Source organism: Bombina bombina, chromosome 7 (assembly GCF_027579735.1).
Source record: "Bombina bombina isolate aBomBom1 chromosome 7, aBomBom1.pri, whole genome shotgun sequence".
Classification (NCBI taxonomy): Eukaryota; Metazoa; Chordata; class Amphibia; order Anura; family Bombinatoridae; genus Bombina; species Bombina bombina.
Window position 1 is genome coordinate 174,665,966 of NC_069505.1, and position 27,314 is coordinate 174,693,279.

General features: G+C 37.0%; 1 protein-coding gene across 2 annotated transcripts in view; it reads left to right on the forward strand.

Moving 5' to 3' along the window:
* Positions 1 to 381: 381 nt before the first annotated feature.
* Positions 382 to 27,314, forward strand: part of LOC128666051 (tumor necrosis factor receptor superfamily member 6) — a 56,515-nt gene continuing 29,582 nt past the window's right edge. For both annotated transcript variants that reach the window (XM_053720422.1, XM_053720424.1), the window contains exons 1-2: positions 382 to 517; positions 26,777 to 26,900. In XM_053720422.1, the coding sequence (XP_053576397.1) occupies positions 473 to 517; positions 26,777 to 26,900 (169 nt within the window). In that variant the 5' untranslated portion in view covers positions 382 to 472. The remainder of the gene's footprint in view (positions 518 to 26,776; positions 26,901 to 27,314) is intronic.

Here is a 27,314-nt window from a genome sequence, read left to right on the forward strand (position 1 = left end):
GGAAGTAAATTGGAAAGTTGTTTAAAATGGCATGCTCTATCTGAATAAGGAAAGTTTAATTTTGATTGAGTGTCCCTTTAAGTATTGCTTTATACCCAGTTTTTTCTTCTGACAATGCTGACTACAAAAATAAAACTTCTGATTAGCTTTTAGGAGGTTTATATATATAGATAAATATCTTATTATGTGGCCACACTAAAAAATATGGCAAGCCCTTTCTTATATCTATGCCTAAGCTCATATACAGTTACTCTTGTTATGCCAGTTAGCCAGCATGTGTAAAATAATGTAGCATGAAGCACATGATTTACTGACTGAAGAAACCTCCCTTTTCACATGACTTGTGGGAGGAGTGTTGTGATAATGCTCAAAGTACACTCAGCAGGGTGTGGGTCATTCACTTTAGATGAAGTAAAAGCTGACAGCCCTAGCTCACTCGTCTGAGAATTTTTAAGGAAATAAAGTTTTAACAATGGCTGTGATATTTCGTATTGTGGTGGGGCTCCTGATAACTGTGGTAAGTACCCTCCTGGCCGTGCTGCTTTGGTTTGTGGGTATTAATAATCTTTCTGAGTTGGCAGAGAGCAGTGGCTGGTACAGTTGAATTGTTGTGGGCATTGGGGGTTGGGAAATACATAATCATTGTGCTATAATATATAGCCTTTTACTAACTTACAATGTTCAAAACTTTTTTTTTCTCATTGTAGATTAACAATACTTTTAATGTTTTTTTTATTGTATTCCTGATAATTGTTAAACATATTTTACCTTTTGTTAATTTACATTTATATTACTAAGCCTAACTAACTATTGAGTTGATCACAATCTTGCACTTGTTTTCTGCAAATAAGGATTTACGGACATCATACAATATTGTCAGTGTCCTTTGCTAGTGATCACGATCCCAACATTTTTATGCTGTTAAAGGGACAGTCTAGTATAAATTAAACTTTCCTTATTCAGATAGGACTTTTAATTTTAATCAACTTTCCAATTTACTTTTATCATCAAATTTTATTTTTTCTCTTGGTAATCTTAGTTTAAACTAAACATAGGTAGGCTCATATGCTAATTTCTAAGCCTTTGAGGGCTGCCTCTTATCACATGCTTTTTAAATCTCTTTTCAACACAAAGAGACAGAAAGTACACATGGGCCATATAGATCAGTGATTTTTAACCTTTTTTTTGCCGTGGCACACTTTTTTACATTAAATAATCCTGTGGCACACCACCATCCCAAAATTTTAAAAAAAAATCACACATTAGCCTAATAAAGCATATATATATATACACATACACACAAACACACACATACTGTATGTATTGTGCTGTTATGCTATGCCTCCTACAAACTACCCCTGCACTGGGAGTAAAAAACAAGCAAGTTTAAAAAATATGTCACACTGTTGTCAGTCTGCCGTGGCACACCTGAGGATCTCTCACGGCACACTAGTGTGCCACGGCACACTGGTTGAAAAACACTGATATAGATAACACTGTGTTCAGGCACAGGGGGTTATTTAAGATTTAGCACAAAACAATGCTAAATTTAAGACAATAGATAATAAACAGTCACAGTCATGTGATCAGGGGGCTGGAAGAAGATTCCTAGATACAATGTAATCACAGAGGTAAAAAGTATATTAATATAACTGTGTTGGTTATGCAAAACTGGGGAATGGGTAATAAAGGGATTATCTATCTTTTAAAACAATAACAATTCTATGGTAGACTGTCCCTTTAATACCCCTAAAGACCGCAATTGGTCCGTCTCAACAACAACACAACATTGTTCATCTCCTAATTTTGTAATCAAAAAATAAATGCATAGGATTAATGGCAAAGATAAAGTTATGCTATAAAACCATATATGTCTTTGTCTTTTTAAGGTATTTGAACAGGGGATTTATTGGTACAGTGGGCATGTCTGTTTGTTGAACTATTGATTTGGCTATTTTTTATTAGTGTAAAAGTGCTTATTATTTAGTTTTTAACTTTGATTGGGCAGTTAGTGTTTGCTTTTGTTTGGTGACGTGCATCCTGATTTCATCAATATGGCGTAGTTTATTTCAGCGTGATCTGCGTAGGTGCAAACCAATTGTACATTTGCAAACTTTTTGAGATACACAATAACAACTCAACATCTGTTGTCTGAGGTTTATCAAGTTCTTTTAGCTGCAGAATTCAAGAAGCTAAAAATAGCTCCTAAATGTAATGAAAATTTGGATTGTGACATGTTATCTAAGCCTCTGCAGACTGCCCACTTATCTCAGTGCTTTCGACAGACATGCAGTTTAGCCAATTAGTGCATACTCCTAAATAACTGCATGAGAGTGAGCACAATGTTATCTATATGAAACACACATGAACTAGCACTGTCTAACTGTAAAAAACTTCAAATGCTCTGAGCTAAGAGGCGGTTTTCAACGGTTTAGAAATCAGTTTGAGACTACCTAGGTTTCGCTTTTCAAAATTACCACCAAGAGAACAAAGCAAATTTGATGATAAAAGTCAAATGGAGAGTTGTTTAAAATGTCATGCCCTATCTGAATCATGAAAGTTTCATTTTGACTAGACTATCCCTTTAAGTACAGGACCATTTTTCACAGAAACGTTAATAAAGAAAAGAGCTTTTGATTCACAATGAAAATGGCTGATTGTGAATGACAAAAGGAAACTGCTCACTGGCAGCCATAAACACACCAATAATCATCAAAGCATGGATCGTGATAAAACCCTAAGGGGTCAATCACAATCCTTTTTATAAAACCATAAATAATGATTTTCAGCAGAAAAACACCATTTAAGTCTGGATATTTTTGTACACAAATCATTTGATAATTTTTTTCTTAAGGAAGTGTTTCACTCCTGCAACGGAATTAAATACATATGTAAAGTGATGTTCAGGAGACAAAAGCATTGATATTGACTTTTTACAATAACATCATTATTTTCTCTGTTGTTGGTTTCACTTGGCTGATGTGCTTCAAAGAACTGCTGTTTAACCCACTAAGGGCTTAAAGATATCCATACAAAAAATATTTGTATGACTCATATTAACCAGTTATTAACCCCTTTTAGTATTAAGCTGTTGTGCTTCCAGTTTTCAGTCTGTATTATTGTGAAATTGTTAGCAGTGGTGGTTCTACTGAGGTACAATGTACCCTCATTAATTACTGTAGCACGGAAAACCTCATAGATACTACCTGGCCTAAATCTGCAGAGTAGCATTTGTTTTTTTATATTTACAGTGCTCTAGGCAGAGCTGTGAGGTTTGGGTGTTGGTCTAAAAAAATGATAAAAAAGTCAAAACTGTAAAAGGTGTCAATATCATAGAAATGACTAATAAAAAGCATTACACACTAAAGCACACAATTATTAAATGTGGGAACTGGTGTTTTGGATGAAGGTGTGTTTGTTTGAGCTCATCGCTAGTGGTGACATTTCTCTGATCTGTTTCTTCTGTTTTCACTTGGCCTTCTTCGACGTACAGCAAAAAGCTGTATTAATAATACAAATACGCACAGGTACTATTTTATTACAGGAAACTGGGGAAAATGTTACAATAAAATTATTTAAAAAAATCATAAGCTAAGAATTAGGAGAAGATATTTGTAAACAGAAGTGAAGAATCTATATTTAGACAGTCAGGTAGGGAATACATTTTGGCACTCAGGAATCTCCGGTAAATAACAGAAGAAGGGGTCTCTGGTAAATAATAGAAGAAGGGGTCTCCAGTAACTAATAGAAGAAGGGGTCTCCAGTAAATAATAGAAGAAGGGGTCTCTGGTAAATAATAGAAGAAGGGGTCTCCAGTAAATAATAGAAGAAGGGGTCTCTGGTAAATAATAGAAGAAGGGGTCTCCAGTAACTAATAGAAGAAGGGGTCTCTGGTAAATAACAGAAGAAGGGGTCTTTGGTAAATAACAGAAGAAGGGGTCTCCAGTAACTAATAGAAGAATGGGTCTCTGGTAAATAACAGAAGAAGGGGTCTCTGGTAAATAACAGAAGAAGGGGTCTCCGGTAAAAAACAGAAGAAGGGGGTCTCTGGTAAATAACAGAAGAAGGGGTCTCCGGTAAAAAACAGAAGAAGGGGGTCTCTGGTAAATAACAGAAGAAGGGGTCTCCGGTAAATAACAGAAGAAGGGGTCTTTGGTAAATATCAGAAGAAGGGGTCTTCGTAAAATAACAGAAGAAGGGGTCTCTGGTAAATAGCAGAACAAGGGGTCTCTGGTAAATAACAGAAGAAGGGGTCTCTGGTAAATAACAGAAGAAGGGATCTCTGGTAAATAACAGAAGAAGGGGTCTCTGGTAAATAACAGAAGAAGGGGTCTCTGGTAAATAACAGAAGGGGTCTCTGGTAAATAACAGAAGAAGGGGGTCTCTGGTAAATAACAGAAGAAGGGGGTCTCTGGTAAATAACAGAAGAAGGGGGTCTCTGGTAAATAACAGAAGAAGGGGGTCTCTGGTAAATAACAGAAGAAGGGGGTCTCTGGTAAATAACAGAAGAAGGGGGTCTCTGGTAAATAACAGAAGAAGGGGTCTCTGGTAAATAACAGAAGAAGGGGTCTCTGGTAAATAACAGAAGAAGGGGTCTCTGGTAAATAACAGAAGAAGGGATCTCTGGTAAATAACAGAAGAAGGGATCTCTGGTAAATAACAGAAGAAGGGGTCTCTGGTAAATAACAGAAGAAGGGGTCTCTGGTAAATAACAGAAGAAGGGGTCTCTGGTAAATAACAGAAGAAGGGGTCTCTGGTAAATAACAGAAGGGGTCTCTGGTAAATAACAGAAGAAGGGGGTCTCTGGTAAATAACAGAAGAAGGGGGTCTCTGGTAAATAACAGAAGAAGGGGGTCTCTGGTAAATAACAGAAGAAGGGGGTCTCTGGTAAATAACAGAAGAAGGGGTCTCTGGTAAGGATGGACACGTAGACACACACAAGTTAGGAGCCAGAGGATGTTTGGACACAGGAAGGAAGAGACAAACTAAGAGCATTGCTTGTCTGGAGGAGCAGGCTTGGTTAGCTGTAACAGAGCAGCTCTCTAATGAATCCGCCAAGAGAGGGCAGAACTGTGACGCACAAGACCTGGCTTTTTATCTCAGTGTACATCTCTAGCATGGTCCTGACCTCCTGTACCCAATATTAAAGGGACAGTAAACAACTTTGCTATATATGTTTATTATTTATTTTGACCACTTTTCATGTAATTTAGGATTTTCTGATTGTCAGAACATGACATGCACCTGCTGACTTCTCAAGGCAAACACTGCTACACATGATTCCCTGATTGGCCTCAGAACAATGCACTTTATATTAACAGCATGACAGTGACTAACCTTGTAAGCTGCGGACTCTTGCCCAGATTGGCTCCTCCAAATAAGGCAACTGGTGGGTGGAGTTTGGCTATTGAAAAACTATTGCAGATAGGACTTGTAATTTTAAACAATTTTCCAATTTACTTATATTATCAAATTTGCTTAATTCTCTTGTTATCCTTTGTAGAAGAGTAGTTTTAGGACTAGCAATGCACTACTGGGAACTATCTGAGCACATCGGGTGAACCAATGATAAGAAGCGCACATGTTCAACCACCAATCACCAGCTAGCTCTTACAAGTGCTTTGTTGTAAATTGGAAACTTGTTTAAAATTGTAAGTTGTATCTGAATCATGAATATTTCATTTTGACTATACTGCCCCTTTAAGGAAGTTTAATATTATACTAGGAAGTGTGTATGCAGCACTGATGATGCTGATTGGCTGTTTTTTTTTTCCCCACCATGCAGATGACAGTAAAAAGACTAGCAGGCGGATATCTGATTATAGTGGACTTACTCTGGTGAGCTGAAGACATTTTGAGTTAAAATGTCTTCCTTTTTATCATAGAGATGCTCATGTGATATTCTCTTGCCAGTTTTTTAGAGCTATGCAGGTAACCTGTCCCTTTAATGATTTATTTAATTGTCTAGATCCTGGTTTCTCAACAGCCTGGCCGTGGCCCAGTACCGGGCCGTTATAGCCCTGCTGGTGGGCCCCGACCTGTCATGCCCCCCACTGCACACTCTTACCCCACTGCACACCAGGGGCAGACTGAGACCAATCAAGGCCCCAGGAACACTGTCTCACACTGATTGAAATGTATTACATTTTATGAAAACATGATAGCCTCCCTGCCCTGCCCCCACTATTTGCTTAGTTACTGATAGGGCAACTGAAAACTCCAGCTTAAGGAATGCACCAGGATCCGTGAAGATGCCATTTGTGGGCCCCCTTACTTGCTGGTCCCTCGGCCCAGGTCCTATTTGCCTAGCTGATCAGCCTGCCCCTGCTGCTCACTTTATATATATATATATAAACTACCAGGCCCTGGACATGTCTAGCTAAAATTTACTGGGCCTTGAGATCACTTTGGTTGAGAACCACTGGTCTAGATGTTGCTGGAGTGTAATTTCCTTTAATTTGTTACAAATAGATTAAAAACTCATATAACCAAAATCAGCAGATTAGAAAGAAATGCCCCCCCCCCCATATATAATGTCAAGTACAACTTACCAGTAACATTAAGTGACCTATACTGGATTTGCTATTTACGTATTTATTATAAAGTTATGCATTACATAAATAAGAGTGTCATATGCTGGCCTGGAGCTCTGTAGGCTATGATGTCATTAGATTTTCCACTTTCAAGTGAGGTTCCAGTTAAGTTGTGAAACGGGTTTGTGCAGCGAAACATCACTATGGAACTATGTTAGAAAGGGTGAGTGCGCTCGTTAAGCAAATATGTCAAATTCTTAGTTTTTTTATTGTAGAACATTTTAAAAGTGAATTAAAACCAGGATATCTGAATATCTTGTAAAGTTTAAAGGGTTTGCAAAAACACATTTGATAACAAACAAATGGAAAAAAACACACTCTGCACTAACATGTAAAAAAAATAAAAACAGCTAAAGAGCAACAGACGTGAATACTTTACAATTCCAAATATTTACATAATTGTTTTGCTAGTGTGTTTCAAACATGGTGCTGAATTATAAGCAGCAAGCTAACTGTAGTGCACAAGCGATATAGGTTATTTCACAGCTCGTTCTGCGTGCATTATAAGTTGAAAGTAAAAGCGTTTGCTTGAGCGCAATCAAATGTAACGAGCTACTGAAATCCTATTGGCTGTTCAAATCAGCCAATAGGATTTCAGTTGCTCTCATCCTATTGGCTGATTTGAATTTGAAGAATCAAATCAGCCAATAGGAATGCAAGGGACACAATATTTAAATGCGTACCTTGAATTCACTATTCACTGTACGGCGGCGATCGTACGAAGAGGATCCTCCACGCTCCATGGCTCCGCTGTTGCCGGTCCTGCTCCACACTCATCTCCGCTCTGGCTTGGTCCTGGATGAAGAAGGAAGTGGTCCCCGCTTGGAAGAAGATGTCAGCCGCTTAGAAGAAGACTTCTCCGTCTGGAACAGGACCTTCTCCATCGGACTTCAGGAACGGTGAGTACCTATTTGGGGGTTAGAGTTAGGATTTTTTTTGTTTTTTTTTTAGATTAGGGATTTATTGGGCACTCTTAAAATAGCTGAATGCCCTTACAAATGCCCCTTTAGGGGCAATGGGTAGTTTAGGATTTTTTAGTGTTAGGTTTTTTTATTTTAGGGGGTTTGTTGGGTGGTGGGTTTTACTGTTAGAGGGGGGACTTAGTATTTTTTAAGGTAAAAGAACTGTTTAATTTAGGGCAATGCCCTAGTATTAGATTAGGGGGTGTTTTTATTTTGGGGGGGCTTTTTTATTTTCATAGGGATTAGGTTTAATTATTTTTTTATTTTGGATAATTTTGTTTTATTTTCTGTAATGTTAGACTTTTTTTTATTTTTGGTAATTTAAGATTAATTAAATTTTAGGTTTATTTTTACTGTTAGGATTTTTTATTTTCATTATAATTTATTATTTTATTATTGTATGTCATTTGGGGTTAATTTAGTGGGTGTTAGGTTAGGGGGCTTAGTAATTAAATTAGTTATTTGCGTTGTTGGGGTTTGGTGGATTAGAGGCTAATAGGTTAATTAGGGTACTTACGTTGTGTGGGTTTGGCGGTTTAGGGGTTAATAGTTTTATTAGGATTATTGCGTTGTGTGGGTTTATCAGATTAGGAGTTAATAGATTTCTAAGGTTTGTTGCAATGTGGGTTAATGGCGTATTAGGGGTTAATACATTTATTAGGTAGTTTGCGATGTTGGGGTTGGCGGATTTAGGGGTTAATACATAATATATTAGGGAGATTGCAATGTGAGTGAATGGTGGATTAGGGGTTAATACATTTATTAGGTAGTTTGCGATGTTGGGGTTGGTGGATTTAGGGGTTAATACATATATTAGGGAGATTGCGATGTGGGTGAATGGCGGATTAGGAGTTAATAGTTTAATTAGGCATAGTGCGTTGTGGGGGGTTGTCTGTTTAGGGGTTAATATTTTTATTATTATTTCCGATATGGGTTTGATGGCGGATATAGGAGTTTTACGTGTCGGGTTTATTTTTAGGAGGCGTGTTTAGACTTTTACGGAAGATTTTATATATATTTTTTTATTTTCTTAGTCGCCGGCAGTTTCTAACGTGCCGTAAGTCACTGGCGACTCCAGAAATTTGTATTTACGCACATTTCTGGACATCGCTAGTTTATCCGACTTACGGCACTTTATGAACTGCCGGCGCAGTTTATGTGATACCCCGATGTGCGAGGTAAAATTACATGCGGCGCGGGTTTCATCAGTTACGCTGAAGCTTGTGTCTCATATGTAATGTCGCCCATGGTTAGGTTGCTGTTACGTTTTTTCTGCATTCCCAGCAGTTTTCCTGTGATTTGTGAGATATAATGTATTGGGCACCACTTGCAGCTATAAATGTTAATAGCAGGTACATCCAAATACGTTATTTGCATTCGGTCTGACTTTAGTTTATCTCTCTAGATTAGGTTTATAGTTCTGGTGAAAACATGTTTTCAGAATACTCATAATAATTACTCTAATCATAACACATTACTCTATAAGCTCTTAAAGGGGCATGTTACTAAAGTTCTGTCCTATTTTAAAGAAAATGATTTAAAATGTATTATATGGCTTTGTTTTGTTTTTTGCTGTTTTGTTTTTTGGAAAATGGATGTTCCTGTGCTGAATAAACTATTTGTTTTATTTATTTAGAAGCCTCACGCTATCCCTATCAGCCAATGGGCAACAGAGTCCCAGGACCTAGATGCGCACAATTCTTTATTTCCTGTTAACTTTTACTTTTTTTTTTAACACAAAAAGAAATCTGCACTGTCATATGCATGAAAGAATGTTGTTAATTGATATGTCACTTTAAAGAGAATAGTTTTATTGTATTGTATTTTTATTTAATAGAAATGACAAATTAGCTTAACCCATTTTTTATTTCTTAAAGGGACACTCTAGTCAAAATTAATCTTTTTGAGTCGTATAGGGCATGTGATTTTAAAACGTTCATATTTACTTTTATCATCAAATTTGCTTTGTTCTCTTGGTATTCTTTGTTAAAAGCTAAACCTAGGTAGGCTCATATGCTAATTTCTAAACCCATGATGGCCGCCTCTTCTCTCAGGGCATTTTGACAGCTTTTACAGCTGGACAGTGCTAGTTCATATGTGTCATATAGATAACATTGTGCTCACTCCTGTGGAGTAACCTAGGAGTCAGCACTTATTGACAAAATGCAAGTCTGTGAAAGAACTGAAATAAGGGGGCAGTCTGCAGAGGCTTATATACAAGTTAATCGCAGAGGTTAAAAGTATATTAATATAACCTTGTTGGTTATGCAAAACTGAGGAATGGGTAATTATCTATCTTTTTAAACAATACAAATTCTGGAGTAGACTGTCCCTTTAATGATTTCTATTATTTTAAACATGTACTGATTTACTTTTTATTAACTTAAATTAGGTGTTTAATAATAAGTTGAGGCAGTTTGTTCTGAACCAACTACTTATAACAACTTCCTTGTGGGAGTAGACGTGATGTGTAGAGATAATTTATTAAGAGGCACAAGAGACAGTTTGGTTTGCTGAGTGAGCGAAGGACAGTTTACAAAACACAAAGGACTCTGGGAAATGTAGTCTTTGTTGACGTGTCTGCTTCCACTTTTTGCTCTGTCTGTATTCAGTAAAATAGTGTTTCACCTTGTATGTTTGCATCCACTATTTCTCAGCTGTAAAACAAAATAATAAAAAGGACACAACCTCGTCAGTTTTGAAAACACCACACGTAACTGGGAGACAAGATACTTCATAGGGTCAATCAATTTTTATGAATTCCGCATGATAGACCTAAGTGTAGGTAAAACATCTTGGCCACTCCTCTAGAATACTGTGAGATGCCCCAAAGCCAGTCTTTTGAGATGCCTTTTGTTCTATCCAGTAAGACTAATTTACTGTAACAGATACGTGAATATTTTTCCATTACATACATTTACATAAACCGGTTTGTAATCATGTTTGCTATTACTTTTTGTTAGATGTATGAGACATCATGTTATGGACCCTCACACAGCTATACAACTTTATAGCACAAACACCCACTAACCAATTTGTGAAAAATATATGTGAACTCCAATGGGGCAGTTTGGTTTGCTGAGCGAGAGAAGAGCAGTTTATGGAACCCAAAGGATGCTGGGAGTTAGTGTCTATGTTGTTACACATCTGATTTTCTTATGTTGTTACATGTCTGTTTTTCTTATGTTGTTACATGTCTGTTTTTACATATAGAAAGTTTTATACCCATACTATGTGATTTTAGTATTTTCACAATTGTGTTTCTGTAGACTGTCATGCAAACCTACATACATAGGGATCTCTTCCACAGGTACCCAGCTAAAGTTCTGCTATTTAGAAGCAGCACATTGTAGCTCCGGGGTCAAAGGAGGACAGTGGGCATATTTAGTCAGGCAGGTGGCGTGTCAGTTAAGGTTTTGGGGGTAATTGTGTGGGTTGCAGGTGAAGCTTATATGTCCCTTAAAACTGGGACAGTGAAGGGCTGTAGCGCATAGAAAACCAGACTCCCCAACCTGTGACAATCCCACAGATTGTGTGTGACCCCAGTATCCTATTCCCCAGATCATCCTTTATTTGTCCAATATTGTTGCAGCTGGAGCTCCAGTATAGAGCTGGTTCTGTGCAGGTGGCACCTGACAGTTATTTCATTATACTTTACACAGCAGCGGAGACCCCCAAATGCAATAAATTCTATGTGCAAACAGGGACATCAGATGCAGCTTCCTCAGTCCCTCTTCTTCTAGCTGTTGTGTCACCCACTATCTGAATGCAATGCCCAGGCATGGTTTGTGCAGCAGCAGACACAAGCAGGTTCAAGTATATCTTCTATTCTGGACAGTTTGACCATTTTTTTTCCTGCTCCCACCTTCATAATCTGCAGCATTTTCTCTTCTTAAAGGGACAGTCTAGGCCAAAATAAACTTTCATGATTCAGATAGAGCATGTAATTTTAAACAATTTTCCAATTTACTTTTATCACCAATTTTGCTTTGTTCTCTTGGTATTCTTAGTTGAAAGCTTAACCTAGGAGGTTCATATGCTAATTTCTTAGACCTTGAAGGCCACCTCTTTTCAGAATGCATTTTAACAGTTTTTCACCATTAGAGGGTGTTAGTTCACGTATTTCATATAGATAACTTCTCGTGCACGAGCACAGTGTTATCTGGGAGCAGGCACTGATTGGCTAGACTTCAAGTCTGTCAAAAGAACTGAAATAAAGGGGCAGTTTGCAGAGGCTTAGATACAAGATAATCACAGAGGTTAAAAGTATATTAATATAACTGTGTTGGTTATGCAAAACTGGGGAATGGGTAATAAAGGGATTATCTATCTTTTAAAACAATAAAAATTCTGGTGTAGACTGTCCCTTTAAGCATCCTTCATTATTGTTTGTTTGCCTTGTCCCTGTGACATGACAGCAAAAGTGCAAAGTCACAGTACCACAATGTTTACAAACAGGATATGACACGGTTTACTTGTGGTGGGTTTCCCTCTTACTCATTCATGTGCTTCTTCCTAAACCAGTCTGAGTACTTTCAGTTACGATTTTGTAAATATTGCAACAAAGGTTGTGCTCAATAACTTTCTTTTAAATGGATATGCCACACTAAAATTGTAATATAAAATTAGTTTAGTGTAGTAAAACAAATTGCAATATACTGAGTGAATGGTGTAGTGAACTTCTTATATCTTCAAAAATCTAGAAATATCACCAGTGGATATACAAATTCTCCTAAAGTGACCTATTGGAGAAAAAAAATTCTCACAAATGTGATAAGATTTTCATCGTTTTATATCATTCACACTTTTTGATGTTTTTTATGTCATCACATTTTTTATATTTTTGATGATTTTTCTTATGATCAGTCACATTCAAGGTTTTTTCTTCTCACCACTTTTGCTTTTAACTTTTTAATTCCCATTTTTTACCACATAGCAATTTTTATTTAATTTTTTTCTAATTTTTCACCACCAATCACTAATCTAGATTTTATCATGGAATATTCACATTCTAATATCTGAACACAAAGGATATAACGTTTTACATAGAACTGGGACTTTCTTTGGAATACATATTAACCACCTTCTATATCTAACCTTTTTTGGGGGTATTTACCATCAGATCTACTATATACACACAGTTGCTTTTTATTCAGATAAATGCTTGCATTTATGGACTTTTATATGTGAATTTTATTACTGTGATTTCTTATTATTGTGATTTTAATATTGAATTCCATTTCTGTAAAACATGGATCCATGCATTTTATTGTATTCGATTGAATTGTATTACATCGTATATTATATTGTTATTCAGGAGCCTAGGAATTCCTTTAATTTTCCACTCACCTACCTCAGCCTTTTTGGCGCTCGCTTCACAACTTACACTATTGTTTACTTTGAGGTTCACTAGGGAACCTATCGAGGGGAGCCAGAGGTACCCACATTTGCGCAGGGTCCACTCATTATAAATACCAAATTGCCATATACTTTCATGATTTATTTTGCTCTTTTTTTCCTGTAATTTATGTCTAAAAATAATGTACACTGCATACTTCACCCTTTACCCATCTGTTCCTATTGACCTCAATGGAGAGGATTAGAAAAATGACAGTGGCACGTTTTGTATACTACAGTAAAAAGCACAGATCGGGTTCTCCAAATCAGAAAGCAGGGAGGGAGGTTTGGTTACTAAAAAAACATAATGGCTAATTACTATTGCAAGTGTTTCAGGTTCACGTCCCATTAAACACCCTATTTACTGTTACAAACCTCAAAAGGCAGGTTGCATAAAACATGCAATACCTGTCTCTGTTATCAAGGTTCATGGTTTAAATCCTGTAACACCTTTAGTGGTACAGCCAAGGGAGGAAGATTTTTTTTAAATTTATTATTGTACGTATATGTGTCTTTTATAGAACTATGGAAATTAAATGGTAAAACATTTACATTAGGCCTAGAGCTCCATTAAACTCACAAAGCAAGCGAATTACTGGCAGCACTTTTGTTTAATAGGTTTCTATTTAGACCGTCTGCCCCCAACACTCACCCATGACATCATCTTTTGAATCTGAATTTTAGGATTTTTTTTTCTGGGTCTACTTGTAGGTTGCATCTAGAGGTAGAGCTCAGGGTTTAAAACCTGTTTCATGTAATTTCTCAGCTTAAAGCCAGAAATGTACCCGCTTCTTTACAACTAATTGGTTGTAACGTGTGTTAAGGGTCTTTGCACCAATAAGTTTACCTAGCTTTAATAGTCTGGTTATTATGATTTGAATATATTGCAATGTATAGATTATATAAATATGCTGTAGAGCACTTCCTTTTCTAAAGTATAAATGAATACTAATCTACTAATAAAAAATATTAGTACCATAAAAAAAGCTATTACTGGGAAATACTTCTGGTTGGTGGCCATGATAGGTTGAGATATTTGAGCTGAAGGCTGGGAAGGAATAGAACAAAATCAGCAATTTCATATTAGATAAAGAAGCCAATCACTCTCTACATTTACAGAAATCTGACTTTAACCCCTTCTTTTCTGCGTTTGAGTGCTCCTGTGCAAACTTTGTCCAGTCAGTTTATCTTTATGGAAGCTTCGGTAGAACACAGCTGTGCACACGCGCATGTATCGAGGTGGTCTGTGGGTGAGGCTAAGGGAAATTCGGCAAATTGTGACATATGGGACAGAGTTCAGAATAAGGGACTGCCTCTGGATGGGTGGGAAAGAAGGTGAAGGTTCTTCCCTAATTTTTGCCAGGGGCCCTGTTTGGTCTCAGAGTCTAAAATGTCCAGGAATGTGCACATCTAGCCCCTTGTGTGTATCTAGTTTCTGAAACACCTCTTGTTCTATCCACCAAGACTACTTTATCCTAATAAGACACCTCTTGTTCTATCCACCAAGACTACTTTACCCTAATAAGACACCTCTTGTTCTATCCACCAAGACTACTTTACCCTAAATAGACCCTCTTGTTCTATCCACCAAGACTACTTTACCCTAATAAGACACCTCTTGTTCTATCCACCAAGACTACTTTACCCTAAATAGACCCTCTTGTTCTATCCACCAAGACTACTTTACCCTAAAGAGATGCCTTTTATTCTATCCACCAAGACTACTTTACCGTCTTGCTCTATCCACCAAGACTACTTTACCGTCTTGCTCTATCCACCAAGACTACTTTACCCTAATGAGATGCCTCTTGTTCTATCCACCAAGACTACTTTACCCTAAAGAGATGCCTTTTATTCTATCCACCAAGACTACTTTACCGTCTTGTTCTATCCACCAAGACTACTTTACCCTAAAGAGATGCCTTTTGTTCTATCCACCAAGACTACTTTACCCTAAAGAGCCGCATCTTGTTCTATCCACCAAGACTACTTTACCCTAAATAGACCCCTCTTGTTCTATCGACCGAGACTACTTTACCCTAAAGAGACGTGTCTTGTTCTATCCACCAAGACTACTTTACCCTAAATAGACCCCTCTTGTTCTATCGACCGAGACTACTTTACCCTAATGAGATGCCTCTTGTTCTATCTACCAAGACTAATTTACCCTAAAGAGACCCCTCTTGTTCTATTGACCAAGACTACTTTACCCTAAATAGACCCCTCTTGTTCTATCCACCAAGACTACTTTACCCTATTGAGATGCCTCTTGTTCTATCCACAGATACTACTTCACCCTAAGGAGATGCCTCACAACATTACCCTAATGAGATGCCTCACAACATTACCCTAATGAGGCTACTCTTGTTCTCTCCACAAACATTTACATAACCATTTTGCCAGTATGTTCTCTAAGTGTTGCACGTGTAATTATTGCTTTTTCTCATTGTTAATAGCAAAAATGCTCACTAATGAAATGATAGCTAAAATGAACAGGGGTCATTAAACATTTTCTGTAAAAGTGCCAGATAGTAAAAGGAGATAATCCCTTTATTACCTATTCCTCAGTTTTGCATAACCAACACTATTACATTAATATACTTTTTACCTCTGTGATTACCTTGTATCTAAGCCTCTGCAGACTGCCCCCTTATCTCGGTTCTTTCACAGGTTTGTATTTTAGCCAATCAGTTGCCCCCTTATCTCGGTTCTTTCACAGGTTTGTATTTTAGCCAATCAGTGCTGACTCATAACTCCACAGGAGTGAGCACAATGTTATCTATATGGCACACAAACTAGCAATGTCTAACTGTGAAAAACTGTCAAAATCCACTCAGATGGGGCGGCCTTCATCGGTCTAGAAATAAGTTAGAGCCTACCTAGGTTTAGCTTTCAAAAAAGAATATAAAGAGGACAAAGCAAATGTAATGATAAAAGTAAATTGGAAAGCTGTTTAAAATGGCATGCCCTATCTAAATCATGAGAGTTTAATTTTGGCTAGACTGTTTCCTTTAGGGTTTGTCAACCAAGAGGCAAAATTGAGGACATTGGGCTAGATTTATCATAGCTGAGGCGTACAGGGGCACGTATACGCGCCCCTGTACGCCTCAGCTCGCCTGTGGCGGGGCAAAATTACCCATAGGTAATCAACATTGCACACGAGCGCAATTTTGCGCTCACGTGCAATCCCGCCCCCTGCCCGCGCACAGCCAATCACGCACGGGCAGGAGCTGTCAATCTCCTCGGTCGCACTCGACCGAGGAGATTGAATTTCGCCACCTTAGAGGTGGTGAAGAGCTTAGGGAAGCAGCGGTCTGGTGACCGCTGCTTGATAAATCATGGCGAGCAAGTTCTTGTGAGAACTTGCTGCCGTAGGGGCTTGATAAATCTAGCCCATTATGTAGATACTGTTTCAATTAAAACAAAGCTCCACAAATTTCTTTGACAAAATAAAAAATATATATGCGCACTCGTAAATGTACCTTGGTTGCAGGCAATTAACACATTACTGTGTTTGTGCCCCAACAAAACTTTATTTATGGACACTAACATTTGAATTGTATATAGTTTTTATTTGTTACAAAATATTTTTATTATGATTTTTTTGTCACTTTTAGCTTGTGAACTTTACAAAAACATTTCTGATGTGTTTTCTTATCTCTGCCCTAGAGCAATTGCTGGCTGCAGAGCAATAAGTGCAGACGTAGGTATCACACGTGAGCCAATCTGGTTGCTGATTGGTTGCTGCAGTATATGAAGAGTTTGAGTCATGCTGAGCTACTCAGGATATTTGCACATTATACGGTCTCATCTTACAGTTATGCAAGATATGTGGGTGTGTAAGGGGAATACCAAACCATGTACAGGAAGCCTGAGACTGTACAATACAACACTTGCTGCAAGTCACGAGAAAATTTAACAATGGGAGAATCACGTGCACCCACTTGGCTTGCAGTGTTTTTGTTCTACAAATATAATCAGGACATCCAAATTACAAGGGATGTTTTAAGGAAACTAAAAATATAATTATTTCATAAAAAAATGTTTTATTAAGCGTAGTAAAAATACTGTAAAACGTGCTTTCATTATTTATTTTGCCCTTTGAAAACTGTGCTTTTCCCCCAATGCCTTAGGCTAGAGTGGATCTGTAGACTTCAGATTAATGACACTGCAACATGCTATACAGTGATTATTTCATCACTACAGGCGCTCATTTATATCTGAGTTCTGGCCACAGAAAAAGATAAGGTTCTTTTTCAAGGTGTTTGTCCTTGGACTTGGACAATAAAAATGCTATAATTTTTTTTTATTTTTTTTAAATTTATGTAAACCTTTTGCAATCCAATCCAGTGCTTAAAGGGATACTAACCCCACATTTTTTCTTTCATGATTCAGATAGAGCAGCAATTTTAATAAACTTTCTATTTTACTCCTATTATTAATTTTTATTTGTTCTCTAGGTATCTTTATCTGAATGTAAGCTTAAGGGACACTAACCCCACATTTTTTCTTTCATGATTCAGATAGAGCATGCAATTTTAAGCAACTTTCTAATTTGCTCCTATTATCAATTTTTCTTTGTTCTCATGTTATCTTGATTTGAAAAAGCAGTAATAAAAGGTTAGGAGCCGGCCCATTTTTAGTTCAGCACCTTGGTAGAGCTTGCTGATTGGTTTGCTACATTTAGCCACAAATCAGCAAGTGCTACCCGGCTCTAAAGCTTACAGTGCTGCTTTTTCAAATCAAGATAGCATGAGAACAAAGAAAAAATGATAATAGGGGTAAATTAGAAAGGTGCTTCAAATCTCATGCTCTATCTGAATCATGAAAGAAAAAAATTGGGTTTAGTGTCCCTTTAAGCATTGGATTAGATTGCAAAAGGTGTACAGAAATTTAAAAAACTTTTATATAGAATTTTTATTGTTTTCAAGTCCAGGGACAAACACCTTGAAAAAGAATCCTTTCTTTTTTCTATTGCCTATTAAACACAGATATATATTAGCGGTTTACTGTCCCTTTAATTGCTGATACACACACTCACTCAAATTTAAACAAGCACACACATATATACACACCAATACAAACACATATTAATACCCACACTCATATACACAAACAAACACATGCATATATACATACACACAAATACACACATAAACATATATAAATACACAAACATACATAAACATACATAAATACACATGCATATAGTCACAAATAAATACATATATAATACATAATAAATATACATATACACAAATACACACATAAACATACATAAATATAAATACACATGCATATACTGTACACACACAAACACATGCATATACATATAGTCACAAATACATACATATATAATAAATATACATATACACAAATACACACATAAATACACCTAAATACACATGCATATGCACACACAAACACAGAAAAAGCTGATTAAAACTAACAGTTGAACTTTTGAATATTGGTGTATATTCTGCATTTATTTTCAGTAATACAGGAAAATTAAAACCACAAATTCTGTGTTTTTACTTTTGAAGCTTTTTGGTTACCCTGTACAAATCACTATTATTAATAGACACAAGTTGCTAGCTCTGCATAAATAACAAAGGGTTGCATTGCATCAGTGATTCACAAAACCATCACAGGAACTAACTTTTTTTTTCATTTTGAGAGCATGTTTGCAAGAGATATTGTCTTTTGAATGCCCTCCCTTTCCCTGTCTTAGTGTTTTTCTCTCTCCTAGTTTTATAACGATAAACGTAAAGCTACAGTATGAAAATGCTCTAATGCATATATTATTGCACTATTGTAAAGATGTATGTGTTTAATCCATGCACAGAGCTAAACACAGCCTGTGTGATAACTAGGAGTGATGTACAGGTGAAAATTAGAATATCGTGCAAAAGTTCATTTATTTCACTAATGCAACTTAAAAGGTGAAACTAATATATGAGATAGACTCATTACATGCAAAGCAAGATAGTTTAAGCCGTGATTTGTCATAATTGTGATGATTATGGCTTACAGCTCATGAAAACTCCAAACCCCAAATCCACAATCTCAGAAAATTAGAATATTGTGAATAGGTGCAATATTAATCAGCTAATTAATCAGCTAATTAAGCCATAACACCTGCAAAGGGTTCCTGAGCCTTTAAATGGTCTCTCAGTCTGGTTCAGTAGGAATCACAATCATGGGAAAGACTGCTGACCTGACAATTGTGCAGAAAACCATCATTGACACCCTCCATAAGGAGGGAAAGCCTCAAAAGGTAATTACAAAAGAGGTTTGATGTTCCCAAAGTGCTGTATCAAAGCACATGAATAGAAAGTTATGTGGAAGGGAAAAGTGTTGAAGAAAAAGGTGCACAAGCCGCAGGGATGACCGCAGCCTGGAGAGGATTGTCAGGAAAAGGCCATTCAAAAGTGTTTGGGACTTTCACAAGGAGTGGACTGAGGCTGGAGTCAGTGCATCAAGAGCCACCACACACAGACGGATCTTGGACATGGGCTTCAAATGTCGTATTCCTCTTGTCAAGCCACTCCTGAACAACAAACAACGTCAGAAGCGTCTTACCTGGGCTAAAGAAAAACAGACCTGGGGTCTGTTGCTCAGTTGTCCAAAGTCCTCTTTTCTGATGAGAGCAAATTTTGCATCTCATTTGGAAACCAAGATGCTTGAAGTCCAGTGTGAAGTTTCCACAGTCTGTGTTGATTTGGGGAGCCATGTCATCTGCTGGTGTTGGTCCACTGTGCTTTTCTTTCCTGATTCAGATAGAGCATGCAATTTTAAAAAACTTTCTAATTTACTCCAATTATCAATTTTTCTTTGTTCTCTTGCTATCTTTATTTGAAAAAGAAAGTCCAGAACCTTGGACAGCACTTGTTTATTGGTGGATTAATGTATCCACCAATAAGCAAGAACAACCCAGGTTGTTCACCAAAATGGGTCAGCATTTAAACGTACATTTTTGCTTTTCAAATAAAGATACCAAGAGAATGAAGAACATTTGCTAATAGTAGTACATTAGAAAGTTGCTTAAAATTGCATGCTCTATCTGAATCACAAAAGAAAAATTTGGCTTCAGTGTCCCTTTAAGTCCAGGGTCAACGCAGCCGTCTACCAGGAGATTTTGGAGCACTTCATGCTTCCTTCCGCAGACGAGCTCTATGGAGATGCTGACTTCATTTTCCAGCAGGACTTGGCACCTTCCCACACTGCCAAAAGCACCAAAACCTGGCGCAATGACCGTGGGATTACTGTGCTTGATTGGCCAGCAAACTCGCCTGACCTGAACCCCAGAGAATCTATGGGGCATTACCAAGAGAAAGATGAGAGACATGAGACCGAACAATGCAGAAGAGCTGAAGGCCGCTATTGAAGCATCCTGGTCTTCCATAACACCTCAGCAGTGCCACAGGCTGATAGCTTTTATTCCATGCCACATTGAGGCAGTAATTGCTGCACAAGGGGCCCAAACCAAGTACTGAGTACATACAGTATGCATGCTTATACTTTTCATAGGTCCGATATTGTTCTACGTACAATCCTTGTTTTATTGTTTGCATTTAATATTCTAATTTTCTGAGATTGTGGATTTGGGGTTTTCATGAGCTGTAAGCCATAATCATCACAATTATGACAAATCACGGCTTGAACTATCTTGCTTTGCATGTAATGAGTCTATCTCATATATTAGTTTCACCTTTTAAGTTGCATTAGTGAAATAAATGAACTTTTGCACAATATTCTAATTTTTCGAGTTTCACCTGTATGTGTGTAGCTTTCAATCACTGGCTGTTTTAGACTCCGGATCAGCAGTGTATCGCCAATCTGGATATAACTTCAACTATGTGCTTAAACCCTTTGCAAAACCGTAAACCTTTGAGGGTTTACATAATTATCCGCAAACAATAAAATGTTCTAACATAGGAGAGTGTGTTCTAATTGCATTGCATGTCCTTTTAAATATATATGATGCAATATAAATACCAGTCATCACAGAAATATTTATCTTATGAAAAAAAATTAAATAGCAAAAAATAGTATATAATAAAAATACCAACATACTTTGTAAATAAATTCAACGTGATTATGCAGCGACACCCTAAAAATGTCACTTAACACAATAAATGCAGGTTTATAGTTTGTATTTGTAGCTTATACGTGTGATAAATAATGGTTGCAATAGGAATTGAGACTCAAAATAATATTTGTGTATTTACTTCAGTTGATTTCTCCGCTCCTTCTGCTAATCAGTAAATTCTCAGTTTGTCACCATTAAAGTTTCCTGATTCTGAGATTTAAATATAAAATATTTAATTATTTGTAGTGAATCAGCTTTGCAATATACTTTACTATTTATTTTGTCCCCTTTTCCTGTGTTAAAGGGACACTGTCCCGTCATGTTTATTTTTATATTTGGAATATTTGTTTTTCTAATTGAAACATCACCTATTATCATTTTTTCTTATTTCTCTTTGTATCCTTTGTTAAAGAGTTATCCGAGCTGAGCTTTAGCCATCTGGCAGCAGTGTTTGCAACTATATATAATATAGCTATAAACATTGTTGCAAACATAGCTGCCATAGACTGCTAAAGACACAAGCAATTTTCTAAGCTCCTATCAGCCTACCTAGGATTAGTCTTCAACAAAGGATAGCAAAAGAACAGAGCAAATGTGATATTAGAAGTAAATTGGAAAATTGTTTAAAATTGCATTCTCTATCGGAATCATTAAAGGGACATGCAACCCAAAACATTTATTTCTTGATTCAGACTACTTCCATTATCAATTTTGTTTCACTCTCTTAATATCTTTTATTGAAGGAGAAGCAATGCACTACTGGGAGCTGGTTGAACACAGCGGTAAGCCAAAGACAATAGGCCTATATGTACTGCCACCAATCAGCAGTTAGCTTCCAGCTTCTGAGGTTACTTAGGTATCCTTTTCAACAAAAGATATAAAAAAAACTAAACAAATTAGATAATAGAATTATATTGGAAAGTTGTTTAAAATTGCATGCTCTATCTAAGTAATGAAAGAAAAAATGTGGGTTTCATGTCCCTTTAAAATTTCATTTTGAATTTACTGTTCCTTTAAGTCTAAAATATGTGGGTTTTCCAGTTTTAACCACTGTAAACGTAACCATATCTGTCCCAAAAATGACTTTAGCAAAGATGATCAGATTAGGAACAGCAAAACAATTATTTTGTTAATATAACAGCAGAGGTTATCCTTGTATAGCTCTAAAGTGGTTTAGTTAGTCAAGACTGAAGAAACATAATTACAAGCGGCTAGATTACGAGTTTTGTTGGTAAGGCTGTGCGGTGCTAATGAGCATTTTATGCTCACTGCTCACCTACAGACAACGCTGGTATTACGGGGGGTTTTTTTTAAACCCGGCGTTAGCCGCAGAAAAGTGAGCGTTGAGCAAAATTTTGCTCCACATCTCACCTCAATACCAGCGCTGCTTATGTTAGCGGTGAGCTGGTGTAACGTGCTTGTGCACGATTTCCCCATAGGAATCAATGGGGGAGAGCCGGCTAAAAAAAAACCGAACACCTGCAAAAAAGCAGCATTCAGCTCCTAACGCAGCCCCATTGATTCCTATGGGGAAATACATTTTATGTCTACACCTAACACCCTAACATGAACCCCGAGTCTAAACACCCCTAATCTTACACTTTTTAACCCCTAATCTGCCGCCCCCGACATCGCCGACACCTACATTATATTATTAACCCCTAATCTGCCGCTCCGGACGCCGCCGCCACCTACATTATACTTATGAACCCCTAATCTGCTGCCCCCAACATCGCCGAACCCTACATTATATTTATTAACCCCTAATCTGCCGCCCCCAATGTCGCAGCAACCTAACTACATTTATTAACACCTAATCTGCCGCCCCCGTCGCCACCACTATATTAAAGTTCTTAACCCCTAAACCTAACCCTAACACCCCCCTAACTTAAATATAATTTAAATAAATCTAAATAAAATTACTATAATTAACTAAATTATTCCTATTTAAAACTAAATACTTACCTATAAAATAAACCCTAAGCTAGCTACAATATAACTAATAGCTACATTGTAGATAGCTTAGAGTTTATTTTTATTTTACAGGCAAGTTTGTATTTATTTTAACTAGGTAGAATAGTTATTAAATAGTTATTAACTATTTAATAGCTACCGAGTTAAAATAAAGAAACATTTACCTGTGAAATAAAACCTAACCTAAGTTACAATTACACCTAACACTACACTATAATTAAATAAATTCCCTAAACTACAATTAAATACAATTATCTAAACTATGAAACCCCCCCCACTAAATTACAGAAAATAATAAAATAATTACAAGTTTTTTAAACTAATTACACCTAATCTAATCCCCCTAACAAAATAAAAAGCCCCCCAAAATAATAAAAAGCCCTACCCTATACTAAATTACAAATAGCCCTTAAAAGGGCCTTTTGCGGGGCATTGCCCCAAAGTAATCAGCTCTTTTACCTGTAAAAAAAAAAGTACAATACCCCCCAATATTAAAAACCACCACCCACACACCCAATCACCCCTTAATAAAACCTAACACTAACCCCTTGAAGATCACCCTACCTTGAGAAGTCTTCACCCAACCGGGTCGAAGTCCTCAACGAAGCCGGGCAAAGTGGTTCTCCAGACGGGCAGAAGTCTTCATCCAAGCCGGGAAGAAGAGGTCCTCTAGATGGGCAGAAGTCTTCATCCAAGCCGGGAAGAAGAGGTCCTCTAGATGGGCAGAAGTCTTCATCCAAGCCGGGAAGAAGAGGTCCTCTAGATGGGCAGAAGTCTTCATCCAGACGGCATCTTCTATCTTCATCCATCCGGCGCGGAGCGGCTCCATCTTCAAGACAACCGACGTGGAGCATTTTCTTCATCCGACGACTCCCGACGAATGAAGGTTCCTTTAAGTGACGTCATCCAAGATGGTGTCCCTTCAATTCTGATTGGCTGATATAATTCTATCAGCCAATCGGAATTAAGGTAGGAAAACTCCTATTGGCTGATGCAATCAGCCAATAGGATTGAACTTCAATCCTATTGGCTGATCCAACCTTAATTCCAATTGGCTGATAGAATTCTATCAGCCAATCGGAATTGAAGGGACGCCATCTTGGATGATGTCACTTAAAGGAACCTTCATTCATCGGGAGTCGTCGGATGAAGAGGATGCTCCGCGTCGGTTGTCTTGAAGATGGACCCGCTCCGCGCCGGAAGGATGAAGATAGAAGATGCCGTCTGGATGAAGACTTCTGCCCGTCTGGAGGACCACTTCGCCCAGCTTCGTTGAGGACTTCGGCCCGGTTGGGTGAAGACTTCTCAAGGTAGGGTGATCTTCAAGGGGTTAGTGTTAGGTTTTATTAAGGGGGGATTGGGTGGGTTTTAGAGTAGGGTTGGGTGTGTGGGTGGTGGGTTTTAATGTTGGGGGTGTATTGTACTTTTTTTTACAGGTAAAAGAGCTAATTACTTTGGGGCAATGCCCTGCAAAAGGCCCTTTTAAGGGCTATTTGTAATTTAGTATAGCGTAGGGCTTTTTATTATTTTGGGGGGCTTTTTTATTTTATTAGGGGGATTAGATTAGGTGTAATTAGTTTTAAACTTGAAATTATTTGATTATTTTCTGTAATTTAGTGTTTTTTTCGTACTTTAGATAATTGTATTTAATTGTAGTTAGTTTAGGGAATTCATTTAATTATAGTGTAGTGTTAGGTGTAATTGTAACTTAGGTTAGGTTTTATTTTACAGGTAAATTTGTCTTTATTTTAACTAGGTAGCTATTAAATAGTTAATGACTATTTAATAACTATTCTACCTAGTTAAAATAAATACAAACTTGCCTGTAAAATAAAAATAAACCCTGAGATAGCTACAATGTAACTATTAGTTATATTGTAGCTATTTTAGGGTTTATTTTACAGGTAAGTATTTAGTTTTAAATAGGAATAATTTAGTTAATGATAGTAATTTTATTTAGATTTATTTAAATTATATTTAAGCTAGGGGGTGTTAGGGTAAGACTTAGATTTAGGGGTTAATAACTTTAATATAGTGGCGGCGACGTTGGGGGCGGCAGATTAGGGGTTAATAAATGTAGGTAGGTGTCGGCGATGTTAGGGACGGCAGATTAGGGGTTAATAAAATTTAACTAATGTTTGCTAGGCGGGAGTGCGGCGGTTTAGGGGTTAATATATTTATTATAGTGGCGGCGATGTCCGGTTCGGCAGATTAGGGGTCAAAAATTTTATTTAAGTGTTTGCGATGTGGGGGGGGGCCTCGGTTTAGGGGTTAATAGGTAGTTTATGGGTGTTAGTGTACTTTTTAGCACTTTAGTTAAGAGTTTTATACTACGGCGTTAGCCCATAAAACTCTTAACTACTGACTTTGAAATGCGGTACCAGGCTTGACAGGAGAGGGTCTACCGCTCACTTTTAGGAAGACTCGTAATACCGGCGTTAGGCAAATCCCATTGAAAATATTGGATACGCAATTGACGTAAGTGAAAAGTGAGCGGTACACCTGTCATTTCAAGACTCGTAATACCAGCGGGCGTTAAAAAGCAGCGTTCGGACCTCTCAACACTGCTTTTTAACCCTAATGCAAGACTCGTAATCTAGGCGAAGGTATTTACTGCCCTTTTAATACAGAGCACCTGCTGTTTTAGGGAGTTTCCTTAATTGCCACATTCCACAAATAAATCATTTTTGTTGAATGACTGTGCTGGATGCTGACACTGATTTTCTTCCTGTTAAATGCTGGTACTAAAATAAAATAATGTACTAAGTTCCATTGCTTGGTGAACTTGTTCTGCAAAGCTGTGCATAAATATAGCATAAACGCTTGTAAAATATATTTTCTATACACTAAGTTACATATATTTACAGCCATTTATGTATTTCTTAACACACATAAGCTACAGGTCAGTTTTATTTTGAATTTGTCTTGACAAATGACCACAAACCTATAAAAAAAAATCAGCTTTTTATTTTTAATTGACAAGAAGTATTTTCCTTTAACAAGTACACATACTGTAAATAAAAAAGAAAGGCACTGAGAGCCACAACATATTTGCAGCTATTGAGGCGCATGCAACAAGTGATTGGCAGATGTGTGCATATGCTGCTCCTAATTGGCTTAGTGGCAAGGTGTTTTGACTTTACATGGAGACCATTGTAAAGCTTTAACATATAGGTTGAGTTTCCATTGTTTGTTTTAATTTGGAGCCAAAAAGCATTAAAAATGAATACGGTATAAAATGCTTACGCCTTCAACTCAATTTTTTCTTTTTGTTTAGGTTTAAACTTCCACATTCAAATTTATAAGTGCTCAAAAAAATGTCAGGTGGATGGTGTATGTTTTTAGAAGAAAATTGATCTCACAGAGTATGTTCTTTAGACCAAATATTATAAAATACTTATTTTGTACATGCGACTATCACCTGTGATCAACTCAGCTGCAATAGACACTCATTACATTTAAAAGTATTTAATACAATATTTAATTTACATTGTCACACTTCATGTACACAAAACCTACTATAGATGATAAATGCGCAAGAAAATGCAGTTCAAATTGTGCAATTATCCCAGTGGGCAATTCAAACGCTTTGGTAATTACAACATTTCATTTGGAGTATGTGTGCGTTTAACGTTTGTCTTTATTTGTCTATGTATAAGTTGATTAATAATCTTACATTGTTATATTTTTATCCATTTCTTTCTGTCATTGATATATTTGCTAATATAATTCACCATTATGTCACATCTCTCGCTTAGGTTGTATCAGGAAGTCTACTGTTGAACGAAAAAACGAAACCAATCGAACTTTTAAAACGATCGATCACATGTAAAGATAATGAATATCTGCATAACAATGTGTGCTGTAGAAAATGTCCTGCAGGTCAGTGTTATTTATTATTCAAAGTGTTGTGTCACTTGTTATTCATAGTGTTACTTTCTTGTGTATTTTTTCTAAAGAAATATAAAAATGAAACATAGTAGACATAAAGATGTGTGATGCAGCTTTAGAGATATCTGCTGCAGGGTCACATGAGCGAACCTGCAGCCAATACTTAAAGGGACAGTAAAGTCATAATTAGATATATGATTCAGACAGAGCATACAATTTTAAACAACTTTCCAATTTACTTGTATTATTTAATTTGCTTCCTTCTCTTGTTATCCTTTGCTAAAATGTTTATCTAGGAAAGCCCAGGAGTAGCAAAGAACCTAGGTTCTAGCTGCTGATTGATGGCTGCATATATATAATGAACGATTGTCATTGGCTCACCGATGTCATCAGTTACAAACCAGT